General features: G+C 38.8%; 1 protein-coding gene across 1 annotated transcript in view; it reads right to left on the bottom strand.

Annotated features, from left to right (window-relative positions):
- The window catches only part of NAALAD2 (N-acetylated alpha-linked acidic dipeptidase 2), a 62,995-nt gene extending 47,102 nt beyond the window's left edge, over positions 1 to 15,893 (bottom strand). Inside the window, exons 1-4 of the mRNA XM_029957016.1 lie at positions 15,876 to 15,893; positions 15,601 to 15,705; positions 6,052 to 6,182; positions 5,263 to 5,374 (exon numbers count right to left, since the gene is read on the bottom strand). Coding sequence (XP_029812876.1) covers positions 5,263 to 5,374; positions 6,052 to 6,182; positions 15,601 to 15,665 — 308 coding nt within the window. The 5' untranslated portion in view covers positions 15,666 to 15,705; positions 15,876 to 15,893. The remainder of the gene's footprint in view (positions 1 to 5,262; positions 5,375 to 6,051; positions 6,183 to 15,600; positions 15,706 to 15,875) is intronic.
- Positions 15,894 to 16,697: the final 804 nt, after the last annotated feature.

The raw sequence follows: 16,697 nt of genomic DNA, 5'->3' as shown, positions 1-16,697 counted from the left end.
CCAAAGTTATATTGAAGAAGAAAACCAAAACGGGAGGCATCACAATTCCAGACTTTCACCTCTACTACAAAGCTGTCATCATCAAGACAGTATGGTATTGGCACAAGAACAGACACATAGACCAATGGAATAGAATAGAGAATCTATAGTTACATTATATGTTAATGGACTTAATACTAAAATTAAAAGGCACAGATTACAAGAAGGAATATAATAGCATGTTGCTACTATCTGTTGCCTACAGAGGACACACTTTAATTAAGATTATCAAAATGTATTAAACATTGCAAACAAGTTGCAATGAAATGATCTCTACTGAAGGTACCTTTGAATTCTAAAGAAAGTGATAGATTAAAAGTAGATGAAAGAAGATATACCATGTAAATTCAATTATAAGAAGGTGGATGGAGTAATATTTAAACCAAATAAAAAATAGCGATTATCAAAGATAAAGAAAAATATTTCATAAGGATAAAAAGGTAGTTCTGTCTTAAAGACACAACAGCCGTAAGATGTCTATGTCTAATAAAATTCATAATATATAAAGCAAAAATTTATACAATTAATGGGAAAATATACATTTTCACATTCTTAGAGATTGTGACTTTCTTCTTGACATAATTTGATCCCCACCCTGCCAAAATCAGTTAAGAAGTAACATAATAACCAGATTCCTAACCAGATAAAGAAAAATAATCATTATCATATAAGTTGATGCAGAAAAACAACATTTTGACAGTATCAATATCTATTCATGATAAAACAAAAACAAAACTCCTAGCAATCTTGGAATAGAGGAGAGTTTCCTTAACCTGATAAAGAGCATCTACAACAAATCTATAGACAACGTCACACTTCATTATGAAACTCTGAATGCTTTCCTCCAAAGACTAGAAACACATGACAAAAATATGTTTGTTCTCATTCTTATTCAACATGCTACTGAGTTCTAGTCAGCACAATAAGGACAAAACAAACAAAAATTCGCACGTAAAAGGCAATTGGTTTGGAATGGTAAAAATAAAATTGTCCCTATTTAAAGATGGCATAATTGTCTACATAAAAAATCCTAATTAATCTACAGAAAACTTCCAAACATATGGGTCTCGACAGGCCATAGGAGGCAAGGTCAACATAAAAATCAACAGTATCTTTATAATTAACAACAAATACATGGAGACTTAAATTTAACACATTATAATTTAAAATTGCTCCAAAGAAAATGGAATCCTTGGATATAAATCCAACAATTCAGATCTAGGATCTTCACCTCGAAAATTACAAAATTTAGGTAAAAGCAATCAAAGAAGACCTTAATAATTGGAGGGACTATGTTTATGGATTAGAGGACTGGACATAAGAAAAATGTCAAAACCTGAAACTGCTCTGGAAGATTAGTGCCATTACTACCAAAATCCAAGCAAGGCTTTTGTAGACATAAGTAGGTTTATTTTCTATTTTATATAAAAGGGAAAAGAACACAGAAGAGCTAAAACAATTGTTTAGAAAACGTGGGAAGAGTTATTGTACACATTGCTAAGGCTTATGATATAGTTTCAATAGTCAAGACCATGTAGTACAAGCAGAAAGTAAACATATAGATTAACAGAGAATAGAGAACCCAGAAACGGACTCACACAAATAAGCCCAACTAATTTTTGACAAAGATGCAAAGCAATTAAATGGAAGAAGAAGAGCCTTTCAACAAATGGTGCTAGAGCAACTGGCCATCCATAGACACAGAATGCACCTCATCCAAACTCTACATCATATGCAAAAATTAACTCTACATGAATCACAAATTTAATGTAAAATGTAAAGTATAAAACTTGGAGGTTGGGGAAAGAGGACAAAAGGGATCTAGGGCTAGTCAAAAAGTTCTTAGATATGACCCTAAATGCATGATCTGTAGCAGGAACAATTGATAAATCTGACCTCATTAATTAAAAACTTATCTACAAACGACTCTGTTAAGACATGAAGAACAAATAATAGAGCAAAATATCTGAATACCACTAAGCCAACAAAAGACTTTTATTTAGAAAATATAAAGAATTGTAGGGGTCCTGGGTGGTTTGGTCAGGTAAGCCTTCAGCTCAGGTCGTGGATTCGAGCCCTGTGTTCTGTAATGACAGCTGAGAGCCTGAAGCCTACTTAGATTCCGTTTCTCCCTCTCTTTCTGCCCCTTCTCTGCTCACACTCAAAAATAAAATAAACATTAAAAAAATTTAGAAAATGTAAAGAATTCTCAAAGCTCAAGAGCAGAAAAACAAGACAGTAACAACAACAACAACAAAACTATCCTAATAGAAAATAATTCAGACATGAGTAGACATTTCACTGAAGAGAGTATACAAATGATAAATAAAGGAAAAGGTATTCAATACCGTTCACTATTAAAGAACTGCAGGTTAAAACTACAATGAGATATCACTATACACCTGTCAGAATGGGTGAAATTCAAAATAACAATAATGTCAACGGAAAAGATAAAATGACACAGCCACCCTAAAGAGCAGTTAGGCAAATTCTTCTAAAAGTAAAAATACGTTTACCATACTACTTAGCAAGGGGATTTACGTAAGAGAAAAGAAAACCTAGGATCATGTAAAACCCATACACCAAAATTAATAGCAGCATTATTCATAATATCCAAAAACTGAACATGAATGTCTCTCCACAGGTGAAAAGTTAAACTGTAGTACATTTCTACAACAAATGAATAAAGAATATGAAAGACTCAATATTTTAAAGATGCCACTTCTCTTCCAAATTCATCTACAGAGTTGATGCAATTTTACTAAAAATAAAATTTTAGTAAAAATTCCAGCAGGTTTTGTGTGTGTGTGTGTGTGTGTGTGTGTGTGTGTGTGAATTCTGAAGTTGATTCTAAAATTGGGGGCGCCTGGATGGCTCAGTCGGTTGAGTGTCTGACTTTGGCTCAGGTCGATTTCGCAGCTTGTGAGTTCAAGACCCGCATTGGGCTCTCTCTGTGCTGACAGCTCAGAGCCTGGAGCCCGCTTCAGAGTCTGTGTCCCTCTCTCGCTCTGCCCCTCCCCCACTCATGCTCGGTCTTTCAAGAATAAACGTCAAAAAAATTAAAAAAGAAAGAAACTTGCCTCAGAAATACAAAAGGTTTAAAATAGTCAAAGCAATTTTTAAAAAGAAAAATTGAGGATTAACTCTACCTCATTTTCAGACTTATTATTAAGCTACACTAACCAACACTGGGTAGTGTTGAGATATATAGGTCAATAGAAGAAAATGTAAATCCAAAGCCAGGCCTCATATATATGGCCAAGTGATTTTGGACAAAGATGCCAAGGCAATTCAAGGCAGAAATAAACGGTTTTTTTTTTTCAACAAATGTTGCAAGAATAACTGAATATTTGTATTTTAAAAACGGTCAACTCTTACATCATACCATACACAAAAGTTAACATGAAGTAGACCATTGACCTAAATATATAAGCTAAAATTATAAAACTTCTGAAAGAAAACATAAGAGAAAATCTTCACAACTTCTCATAGGCAAAGTTAGCCCACAGAATATGAAACAGAAAACCGAAAATTGGTCAGCTGGACTTCACCAAAATTAAATTTTTCTGCCTTTCAAAAATTCCATGAAGAAAACAAAAGGCCAGCCATATAACAGAAGAAAATATTCACAGTACAGTTCTGACAAAGGAATTGTGCCCAGAATACATAAAGAATGCCTGCAACCCAATAATAAGAAAACAACTTAAAATAGGAAAATATGTGAGCAGAAACTTTATAAAAGATATACAAATGTCTAATAAGCATAGGAAATTGAAGCCACAATATGATACCACTACATATCCATTAGCATGGCTAACATTAAGATGACAATACAAAGTGCTGACCAGGATATGGAAGACCTGGCACACTCACACATAACAGGTAAAAATGTAAATAGTTACGACTACTTCTGAAACTTATTTGGCATGTTCTTAAAAAGTTAAACTATGCTTATCATCCAATACAGCCATTCTAAGAGAAATGAAAATATACGGCCACACAAAAACTTGTAAACTATGCTCATGGTAGCTTTGTTCATAATAATCAAAAACTACAAACAGCCCAAATGTCCAATAACTACACATTACAGTATAGAGACACAATGGAATACTACTCAGCAATAAAAAAGCAGTGAACTGATACATGTAATAAGCTGGATGAATTCCAAAATTATTATGCTGAATGAAAGTAGGCACACACTCTAGAGCCAATACTGTATGATTCCATTTATATAAAATTCTAGAAAATAAAAGGAAGCCATTGTGACATAAAACTGATCAGTGACTGGGGCTCACCTGAGTGGCTCAGTCAGTTAAATGTCAGACCCCTGATTTCAGCTCAGGTTACGATCTCATGGTTCGGTGACTTTGAGCCCCTCGTCAGATTGGGGTTCTCTCTCCCTCTGCCCCTCCCACTCATGCACTCTCTCTCAGAATAAACAAACAAACTTGGGAGAAAAAAAAAAAACTGATCCGTGATTCCCTAGGGCTAAAGGTGAAAAAAGGGCATGATGTAAAAAAATTTCTGAATCTCAACTGAAGAAGTGGTATGTTGGTAATATTACACATTGGTCAATACTCTCTAATTTTAGGCTTTCTATGATGCAGTTTTTATGTAAATTATACTTCAGTAAAGCGGGGTTTTGTTTTTGTTTAATGACACTCAAATGTTATGGTGACTACTTTCAAGGAGTTCATCACCACTCACCCGAACGTCACTCTTCATGCTTAGAGGCTGGTAGATTTGCACTGATCCTTTTGCTCTCATTTTGTCCTATCTGTGTGACTTCTATTTGCAATGTGGGACAAAGGTTTAATTTGTGGCAGACAGAATCTGCAACTTTTATCTCCCCTCCTTTAAATCTGAGTTTACAACCATCTAAGTCTTCCTGACAGAATGTGAGGTTCATTAAAACTGATTAAGCCCAGGCATGAGGAAGAAATAACATTCAGCTGCAGTCTAAAGTTACATGAAATTGAAACATCTGGGAATAAAGCAACCAGATACTTTTTCTGTAGATGAAGTTAGGGAAGAAAGACCCACTCCTGCAACATTCAAATACATTGTACCCTGAGTGGTGTAAAGGGACATTTTAAACTACCATAAATTAATGTGATACCATGTAATTTCACACAAAGTTTACCCACCTGAATATAACCAATTGTAATATATGTCTAACTCTGCAATAAACATTTTTAAGACCAAATATCAAGACAAACTTACCGAAGAAATGATTTAATATTTTCAGCTTTCATCTCAGACACCAAGTTCCACTGCATACTTTGATGATAGCCTAGTGAAGTGGTAGTTTCTTTGAGAGGCTTAATAAACCAACCTGGGCAGGGCGGGGGGAACAGGGAGAGAATATATTCATATACACATGTGACATACATATATAGTTGCTTTCAGCTTTTATAAAAATTAGAAGCCAAAAAATAGCCCTTGCATAAGAAACAGTTCATGGTGGGCTTTACAAAAATGTTCATATTAAATGCAGGGATCCTTCAATTTCTGCTCTGCAACGTAATTTTGGGTGGGTTAAAACTAGTTTTATTTGAGAGAGAGATTCTTTTCCCTACATGTTTCTGCATCAAGGCACAGGGCCCGTCTTTCTCATTCTCCTCGCCGCGGTCTAGTTTGTAGCACAGTGCCTGACACACAAGGAACATTCCACGAATGTTTATTTAGTGAGGAAGAAAGGGCAGTTTTTGCAGTGCTGTCCACATTCCTTGCTAGTTTTGATAGTGACAGCTCTGACCGGTCTTCCTAACAGCTCTTGGCAGTATCCTGAAGTCGCTAAACCTTTAATAAATGTGGATTTCAGTCACACTGTATTAGGAAGATCAAAATGCATCCCACTGGGATTCCAGCTGGGCTGAATTCTGCGGGCTGGCCACAGCCACAGCGGGAGCGCAGGGGGTCTGGCCAGGGCCTCCCAGCTTTCTGTCCCCTGTTCCCAGAGCTAGAAAAGCACCAGCCCTGAGCTGGGGACCTGGTGGGGCTCATACTTACCCATCATAAATCCTGCCAGGAAAGATGCCAGCGCTGCGGCCAAGCACATCCAAAGGTTGAGTCGGCCCCTGGACGTCGCCATGGCTCCCTGAGGACGGAGCTTGGGGTGCTGGCCAGAGCTGGCCCCTAGCCTGTGGACCAACAGAGAGCACCCCGGAGGGGGCGGTGAGCGCCCCGCCCACCGGCAGGCTTTCTGCAAAGCCCGGCCAATGCCTCCGCCCTCCCCAAACCAGGCCCCTCTGGTCGTCAGAGGGCCTTAAGGGGAAAGAGGAAGTCCTGCGAGGGGAGGAGACAGAGGCTTCCCATTGGCAGGCAACTCCCATTCCGTTGATCCTGTAGAAACCGGGACAGTCTGTTGTGGGGGAATGGGGAGGGGGTGGCTGCCGGGAAAATGTTTCCTCAAGAACTCAATGTCAACCTTAGAAATAAAACTGTTAATCTGTCAACAAAATGGGTCAAGAGTAGCAGAAAATTACAATTCCAAACATACCACGCTACAGCAAAACCATAGGCGAGGCAGGAGAATCAAGGAGAGTAATGCTCTTTTATGGAGGGGTGAGGACACTTGGGAGGGCTGTTTTAAACAAGTCCACTGGGGTAAACTAGAAGTTTAATGTTTAGTGGTTTTTTCATTGGCTGAGTTAGCTGAGTGGTTGCTGGTGGAGGAGAAAACCTTCCTTCCTATTTCACAACGGGGATACCCCAGCCCTTCTGTTGATCTCTTCCTGTTGGCATCTGCAATTGGTGAGGAGTGGTAGGGTGTAAGAACTTTCCTTTTCTGGCCTCCCCACTCCATTTTAGTGATGTTTACCTTTATTAATTTTTACATTTCTTCCCTTTGATCAAGATCTTTCCTCAAAAGCATCACGGATCAAGAGTCAGGTTTTCCATATTTAGTGGTTTTGTCCCTTGGGTCTCTTGGGTCCTGGTTGTCATGTCCCATGTCCGAAGGAAAGTACATACCAGTCAGAAGCCACTAAAGCCCACGTGCTAACAGGGAAGATTTGGAGATAGAATGCTCAGGCACTTCCCATCTCAAGTCCATAAGCACTAGAAATCACCTCTGAAGCACTGAGCCAACATCACATTTTGAGTACATTGTTTATGCAAAACTTGGACAGGGAACAAAATGCAACTCTTCAAACGACTCTACAAAGCAAAAGCAGTAAAGTGACAATTCCAAATTGTAGGATCATTCTCAACCAGGACTGTAGGTCGGACAGTAGCCAACTAAAAGGTTTCTTGGCTCTTATTCCACCTTAGGGGAGCAAGGTTCTCCTTATGAAGGCAGACCTGGAGTCATGTAGGTCTTCTAGAAGTCCTTAAAACAACCATGAAAGCAGATTAGTGGATATAGCAAGAGCACACTGAAAGAATTAACTGAGTGCATTTGGGAAGATACAGTGCAGGTATAAATATGAAGCAAAAACTGATTAACTTGTTGCAAAACTTCAAAGATGTTTTAAAACAAACTGTTTGGAAGCAAATATGTCATCAGTAATACAAATGTAAAGTTGTAAATTCAGAAATCACAAATCCGGGTTAGAATCAGCAGTCAGTAGTTCAGATGAAAGACTTTTGTAAATTCTAAACTTTAATAACCCTTTAGAGAAAGCTCAAGGGATTATGATAAGATTGTTTCTGAAAAGCCATAAATAGTAGACCAGGTTTCCCCCTTTTGCAAGTGTTTGCAAAATGCAGACAGCATTTTCTTTCCATGAGAGATTGAGCAGTAGCAAACGGTGAGAAAAAGGACTACAGGCCTGGTCTGGGCATCTTCGGAAAGCTGTCTCATCAGATGTTGTCTGCCTCAACTCCAGGAAATCTTTACTTTCAGGCCACCAGCTTGTGTGCAGTTCCAGTCAGCGTTTGGTGCTTTCTTTGCAAGAATCTGTTCCTTGGAGTTTAATGGCCCAAGGATTGGTTAGCTGTTTTTGATTAGGGCAATTCCAGTGAGGCTGAAGAGCCTCTCTCCGGAGGGGTGTATTCCAATAGATGAAATCTCCAGGTTGCAGAATACTTGAGGTCTCCCAGGAGTACCTGGTGAAAAGGTTGCTCTTCCAAAGCATGGTTATATTTAATAGAAGCAACTAGGCCTTTACAATATTAAAGTAGATCTCCTTTTATCAAGTGTGAGTCAGAGGAGGCAGGGGCCAAGTACACAGGACATCCTATGACCATCTCATCACTGTGCTACAAAAGAGGATCTCTGAGGGGAATCTGAGATTTAATGGACAAACAGCAATGCTTTGGAGGTATTTGGAGGGTCTGTACAAATTTTTCAACTAGTGCTATTAGTGCATTTGATTCATCCTGACGATTGAAGACAGTATGCACAATGGAAGTTGTAAAACTGGCCAAACAGCACAGGCTTGTTGAAGCACGTGACTGGTAAAATGAGCTCCCCAATCACTATGAAGGTCAAGGGATGATCTTTTCTAACAGACGTTTAGCCACAAAATAAGCATTGGGCTATCTACAAGGGAAAAGCTTTGGTCCAATGTGAAAATAAGCCATAATTAAAACACATTTATATCCATGAGACAGGGAAGCTGTAGGGAATCCATTTGTATGAACAGGTTTTTTTTGGATTATACTTTGGACAGGTGGGACAAGCAAGGTAGGTACTTTTTGCAGTCTTAAAAATTTCTCCACCAATGTTCCCAAACACTATTAGTCTGCCAGTAGACCAATGGTTAAACACATGCACAATAGTAAGTAGTGGGAATTCTAGGACTTCTGGCAAGGCAGGATTGTTAGGTCTCCTCCAGAGGTTTTTTTTTGTTTTGTTTTTTCACTAAACCAACAATTATTAGATTTCCAATGTCTTTCCCTCTCTGGGGCCAATTATTGGATATATCTTCTCAATATTTCCAAATCATCTCTTAAGAGAGCATCCCTTTCAACCATGCAGAGGTTTCAGTCTTGGTTTCCTTGAGAATCATGTTTTGGTGGGAATATCAGTGAGAGGTGGTTTCCTTTGGGCTCTAGGAGTCCAGTCGGGAAGGCCCGGGAAGCTTACTAGACGCCAGAGTTTCCTACAAAAAGTATGGCATCTAATAAATTTTGAACATGGGAGCCATTTTTTATTTTATTCCCATTGTTGGTAAGGAAACTTCATTGTTTTCATAATGTTCCAAAGTGATGAGTCACTCCAAAGGCACACTGATCGATATAAATGTGGTTTTACCCTTGGCTAAGGGTAAATGCATATACCTCAAACTGTTAGGCCAAAATAGCCAAAGGTAAAGGAGCTGGCTCAATGACTTCCAAAAGGAGTTGCAATACCATACCCAGCACAATATTTACCAATTTCATCTTTTAAATAAGAACCATTAGTAATCCATGAAAAATCTGCAGGAATTAGAGGAGTTTTGTATAAATTGTCACAGGGAGTCAAAAGGTGACCCTTCATCATTAAGCAGTCAGGAGGGATTTCCTCCATGATGGAGAGAATAGCAGAACTAAGGCTATTGTGGGAGAAGAGTCATGTGAGGAGGAGTTAGCAGGAGGATGTCCTAGGAGGTGAGGCAACTAACTGAAGGGTTGAGTGTGTTGACAACTCAGGAGGGCTTCTGCTACATGGGACACAGGATGGTGAGAGGATCCTGTGATTATTTCTCCCATGACTCTAAGGCAAGAGGGTTATCCTCATTCTACAGGGTCCAACTGTTGGTTATAATGCCCTATTGATTGATAGTACTCCCCAAATTTTGGGGTGAGTGTTCCAAGGGCATTCCTTTCCCCCTCACATACGAAGAGGAAAAAAGGAAGTTGATAAGTAGGATGTCTGAGGACAGGGGGCTTTGTTAGGCTTTTCTTTAAGGTTCTAAAAGCTATGTCACCATGATCTTTCCAAATAATAGTGTCATTTTCAAATAAAACATATGGAGGATGAGCCCTAAGAGAGAAGTCTGGAATCCAATTTCAATAGTAGACAGCAAGTCCGAGAAAACTTCATAAACAGCACCAGTTTTAGGCTTTGGAAAGTTCAGGATGCCACGAAGCCTACCTGGATCCAACTGTAGTTCTTGTTCTGAGATCAGGTACCCTAAGGATCGAACCTGAGTCTGAGCAAACTGCATTTTTTCTTTGGAGACTCTGTGCCCCTTTGAAGCCAAAAGTTTTAACAGATGGATGCGGTCTTCCTGTGAAGAGGTGTGAGAAGGGGAGCAGAGAAGCAAATCACCTATGTTATCATAACAAATACAACCTGCAGAGAAGTTTATATCATCCAAATCAGCCTTTCAGGTTCGTGAGAAGACTCTGTAACCCTGCAGCATTATTGTCAAGGCGTATTTCCATTCTTCCCAAGTAAAAGCAAAAAGATAGTGGCTATCCTTATTAACAGGAATACTAAAAAAAATGCTCTGCAATTATAGTGGAAAATTTGCTTTCAGTAGGAATATGTGCCAGGAGTAACAGCGTGCCAAGGGACAACAATGTTATTTGTTGTTCACAGGTCCTGGACGAGTCTCCATCCTCTGCCACTGGGTTCTCTCACAGGTAAAATAGTGGTATTATAGGGACTACTGCAGGGGATAATGAGGCCCTAAGCCTTGCAATCTTATATTATGGAGCTGTGCCTTAGAGGGTTTATTTGTGGGTTAATTTATTAATTAAAATTGATTAATACATCTTTATTAATTCTGAGAAATTTTGAGTGATCCATTTGAATCTTGATGGGAAGTATACTCTGGACCCCACCATTGTCATTTGAAGATTTTGTCCATAAAGAGGATGGTACCTGATCCAAGACAAATAAATGATCATGGTCTCCAGACTCAGCTATAGGGACGTCAGAGACAGAGCAAATAAAAGGTGTCAAAGAGTCATTTAATTTCCCTGATTAGTTATTTAGATTACTACTATCAAATTCTAGATTTCCTCTTTTTGGGAGAAAGTAAATCCAGCATAATTATTTTCGAAGAAATTTTGGCCCAATAGAGGAATAGGGGTGGAGGAACTAAGGAGAAGAGTGTGTATCTCGCAAAAGGCCAAGATAAAAAGAGAGAAAGAGACAAAAAGGAACCTGTTGACGTTTACTAGAGGCCCCCGCCTACTTGAACTGTTTTAGTACTCTGAGACAGGGGCTGCTTTAGAGCAGTGGGGGTAAGCACTGGGAAGGTTGCTCTGGTGTCAATAAGGACAAAGAGAGTCATTCCCAACCTGGAGAGTGTCTTCTCCAAGCCAATTAAGAGCACCTGTAGTCCCTCCAAGTACCATCACAGGGAATGAAGAGGACCTTGGAAAGGCTGGCTAGGGGGTTGATGGCACCTGGGGGGATGCTTAAAGGTGTAACAATTCCTTTGGTCCAATGTCCTGGCCCTTTGCCATGCAGCCAGAAACTAGGAGTTTTGGGTTAGGTAGAGGAGCCTTCGATTTCTAGAACTAAAAATTGGAACTGTAGCCATCCTTCTTTTAGGTGACTTATCTGGGACATGAACGAATTAGTTTGCCAGATTGACTAAATCTGGAGTGGACATGGTTCCCCCTTCCATCAAGGTCCTTTTAACAAAAAGGGAAAGATCTCTTTCAGTCCACTAATAAACAAAATTAAGTGCTACTCAGGTGGATTCAACATCTAAACAAAAACCAGAACTTCCTTTAAAGACATCTTAGGGTTGATTGTAATAGATATGAACAGTTTCACCATGTTCTTCTGTACAAACCTGAATTTTGTTCTCATCAACAGATTTACAAAAAGCTACTGTAATTGTTTGGTGGAGATTTCCAGTGAGTGTTCAAGTGTTTTGCCAAGAGTTAGAGGCTTATTTTTCTAAATCCCTCTCAGATTGTTCCCAATGAGTTAATTTTATCCAGTATTTGGCCTGGCATTCACCAACCAGCATGTGGATTGATGGAAATCTGAGAAATGAGATCATACATTTGAATAACTATGCTAAATTCTTCAGCAAACCTAAAGCGGTCCTCAGTCACTTTAGGAAACTATGGCTTAAAATTCAGGTCTTCGTCCAGGGAAGGTAAGAAATTTGTGGTTCATTTAGATCCTCAGGAAACTTAACTTTATAGGGGTTGATTTTAATACATTCAGGAAAGGAAAGAAGGAGAAGGATTCAGAAGAAGAAGTTAAGCAAAATAATTGGAAGGGAGATGGGGCATATACGTGAGGAAAGCCTGGCACAAAGGAATAAAGGAAAACGGTACTGAAGGAAGGCCTGTGCACAGGTGGATTCCAGGTGACTGGACACAAATGAGGGGGAGGGCGAAAAGTCCTCAGAAGCCATTTTGATTCAATCGTTTGTGAATTACTAAGTTAATTGAGGCAAAGAAGCAGACTTAGAATCCTAGAAAAACATTTGGGAGCCTCAAGGTACCAATGAAATAGGCATCCCATTCAGGCTTTGTTTTATTTTTTTGGTCTGTGACTTTCTAACTGCAGAAATCAGAAGTTTCCCCACAATGGCCATTAAAGTTCTAAATTACTTTTGATTAAATTAGTCCATTTAGTTAGAAATGCATATGAGGAAGGAGCACAGTTTTTAAACATAAAACCAGCAGGGGTTCCAGAAGTAAGGGCCTCCTCAAAGCATTTTGATGACTAGGATCCCATTTTGTTTTAGAGGTGTTCTCTAGAGCAAAAAGAAAAATTCATAAATGGCACAGTTACAGTAGGAACACCTTGGTTCCAAAAGGGAGTCTCGCTGAAGACCAGCAGAGTTCCAAAAGACTCTGGTTCCAAAGAGGAGTCAGACCAAAAGTTGAGCAGTACTCTCAGAAAGGGCAAGGCCTCAAAATAGATCCCAAAAGAGGCCTGTAGAGATCATTACAAACACAAAGAGAGCAGAGACCAAATCCAGGAGAAAACTTACCCTCCAACTCCAGGGTCGGCAAGAAAGCAGTGAGCTCAATTGGCTCTTGGGAATCTGGTGCCTGTTTGCTCACCAGCCATGGAGTTCTTGGGGGGTCTTCTCGAGATCCCATATCTGCTCTCCAAGGAATGTTGACCTTAAAAATTAAGCTGTCAGTTATTTCACTAACAATATGTATTATATCAGGAGTTGTAGAGAATTCCAGTTCAAGACATGCAAGTTCCCAGAAAGTGAAGAATGTTCTTTCCTGGGGGCGGGCAAAGTGGGAGGGAGAGTGATTGCTGTTATAATCAAACAGTCTGTTGGAGTAAACTGAGAGTCTGAAGTATAGTGGCTTTTCATTGGCTGGATTGTGACAGTATCTCATTGGCTGGGCTGTTGGGGAGGGGGGGATGACCTTTCTTCTTCCTGCTGGGTCAAGTAATAGGACTAGAAAGGTTAAGTCTTTCCTGGTTAGGGTCTGCAATTGGGGATGAGTAGTATAGCATGAGAGCGCCCCCTTCTGTCCTCCGCACTCCATTTTCGTGAGCTTTCTCTTTATTAAATTTTCACACTCCTTTGTGTCTTTGCCATCCCTATTCTATTGCTGAATTTCAGCAGCAAGTGCATATAAGTACTGCTTTTCCTTCCCTGTTGATCATTCTGCTGCCAGATTCTGTCCTAAGTTCTAACTGGTTACACTTGGGAAGCATTTCTGACCCAGACTGCTCCACTATAACCCATTAGTTCCTTCACACAGGCATCAATATCAAAATTAAGGAGATTGAGTTCTTTTGTCCTCTGTACCTGAGCAAGGCTCCAAATTTCCACAATTCTCAGTTTCTTTTTCTGTAATGGGGTTTTTCCCTACCTCACTAAAATATTGTAGGTTCAAATGAATAGGATTACCCACCGTAAGTGCCTAGCACGCTAATGAACAAGAGGTTCTCAACAAATGGCATCCTCCCTGCCCTCCTCTTCATATCAGTTATATAGCATTTCTCTTTAAAGGTGTTCAGAAAGTTTGCAAAATGATGGTCTTTGTAAAGAGGACTTCTGCATCCATCCATTTCATCCTAAAGGAAAATCTTTAGCAATTCATGACTGAATTCCTTGTATCCAATCAAAAACAGTTTTGCAGCCAAACCAAAGATGCCTACTGAGTAGATAATGGAGACTGTACATTTACAGCTATACCTCTAATCTTCGTTGCATTGTTTGATTCCTTGATGATCTTAGTTAAGACACCTCTTTTTGGTCCTAACAAGTGGCCGGAAAAGTCTAAATTCATTTTTATTGCAACAAAATGGCTGATGGGCATATCAGATAGACATTTCCCTTGGAACTTTTGTAGAATCCCTGAGAGTGAAATTTGAACCAAATATCTTTAGTTAACTAATTGATCTCAAAATATTTGTAACCCAACACCAAAAAAAAAAAAAAACCCCACAAATGATCTGATTAAAAAATGAACAGATGACCTGAATATACATTTCTCCAAAGACAATATACAGATGAGCAACAGACATGTGAAAAAATGCTGACAATCACTTATGATCAGGGAAATGCAAAACACAACCACATGAAATATCACCGTGCACTTGTCAGAATGGCTAAAATAAAAAACGACAAGGTTGGTTGGTTGCCAGAGGGAAAGTAGGTAGGTGGATGGGCAACACCATCCAGGTGATGGATTAAGAGGTACAAACTTCCAATTATAAGTAAGGGAAATGAGAAGCACAACACAGGGAATATGATCAATATTTTAATAACACTGTATGGTATCAGGTAGTGACTACACTTACCATGGCGAGCACTGAGTAATGTATAGAGTCATTGAATATAGACATTGTTCATCTGCAACTAATATAACACTGTATGTCAACTATATTTCAATAAAAAATATTTTAAAATACTTCTATATTGCTAAAAAGCCCTAACTTGAAAGTTCCAGGCTCTTCTAGCCCTTGGCCACATCTTAACTGATGCCTCCAGCTTTTCTGCTTTAGAGATAAATACCTGCAAAAATATATTTTCATAACAAGTTCCCCCACCATGACACAGCATGTATGGCTAACTAGAATGAAATTATTCACACAGAAACAGTAGCCAATGACATAACTATACTCCTCATAATTTAAAAAACATTTTCCTAGAACATCTAGGATTATTTTCATCACAAAAAATATTGGAATTTTAATAAATATCTGGTCTCTATTTTAACAGTTGGATGACAAGTGTCTTCACTAGGTCACAAACAGTATCAAACATTTTGTGTCAGTATACAGAAAGATATGCTACATGTATACCTTTTAAGAACTTATATAATTTATCTCTAGACCTATGGCTTTTTCTGTCTGCCATCCATGGGACCACTGACTATTGATTACATCATTCTTATCTCTAGGAAAAGGTTAGTTGGTGAAAGAGAAGGTAGAAGCTAATTACTATAAGGACTTATTTAAGAAATTTGTACTCCTACCTCAATTTTTATAGCTAATTAAAGTTTGACTAATAGAATAAATTAGTGGGTTCACCAGCACAATATCCCAATGTGATTAATTTTCCCAAATTAAAATTATGTATTCAACCAATATTCAAAAGGTTATATAGCATGCCAGACATTGTGAAAAATTGAGGATAGGACTCTGGCCTTTAGAAAGCCAATGATACAAGGAGAAGGCAAATATTGAATATGTAATTAAATGTGAAGAGTTCTAAGAAGAAGCAGCGTTACCTTAACTCTGAGCATCGTCGCTGCCTCAGTAGGTGGGATCTGCAGTCCTTCTCTTGCCAATCCATTGTATAAAAGTCTGGTTAGCTGTGTCGGCAAGTCTTTGGCCTTTTGTTGATATAGATACAAATTCATTATTAAGTTAATTTGCTCTTACACAATCTTTTCTCCCCTCCCTCGTCTCACATCCTAAAAGAGCCAATCTTATAACTTCAAAGTTCAAATCTCGTCAAAGGAGTCACAGTAGGATTTGAAAACAAAGTGTGATATGTACTAACAAGGTGGTAAGTGTAAAGTCCTTAACATCCCAATAATTAAGATTTGATAGAGAAGGAGCAAGGTTTAGCTGTATCGCACATTTCATGTTTTGTCTGAAGATGTTGCCTTATCTTTCACATGAGAGTGATCACCTAGATGCTCACTGTACAGATATGGACTTTATGCCATTAATGATGTCATAAAGTAACAAGATATCTGGTCATCCAGACAGCAAGGTTCACTTTCCAAAAAAGGAAAAAAAGAAAAGACTGGCTAATGTGATGGTTGAGATTTGTGACGAGAGATACATCCTAGTTGAATATTTTCTTAATCCTGGTGGGGGAAAACATGAAAACTCAGCTTCAATTTCAAATGTTAGAATGTCAGTACATTATACACTATATGATAACCTATAAAGCAAGTGAGAAGTGAGAAGTAGTAGTATAGATAGTGAGAAAAGGGTACAAAACTAATAAAAGTGAAAAGATATTTGAAAAGAAAAGCAAAAAACCATGATTGGATGATTTTCTTCTGATGTCACAATTACTCAACAGTAAATGTAGAGATTAGAAATGGCCCATCAAGTTAAAGTGTCCAACAGAGACAGGGCCTGATCCATGCCCTTTCATCAACACAGGATGTGTGTACCATGATGCTAACATCCCACACAGGGGCTTAGCATTGGCAAGTATATTATTTGGCCTTTAAAGCAAATTTTCCTGCTCAGTATTTCTCTCCCCTTATCATTAAGGTGACTTCAGTGCCTTCAGCCCATTTTCCATGACAGCTTTTACCTAATAGTGCTAAGACTGGGGGTGGGGATTCCTCATGCTATTTCTTCC

This window comes from Suricata suricatta, chromosome 11 (assembly GCF_006229205.1).
Source record: "Suricata suricatta isolate VVHF042 chromosome 11, meerkat_22Aug2017_6uvM2_HiC, whole genome shotgun sequence".
NCBI lineage: Eukaryota > Metazoa > Chordata > Mammalia > Carnivora > Herpestidae > Suricata > Suricata suricatta.
This window is presented reverse-complemented; position numbering and strand designations above follow the sequence as displayed.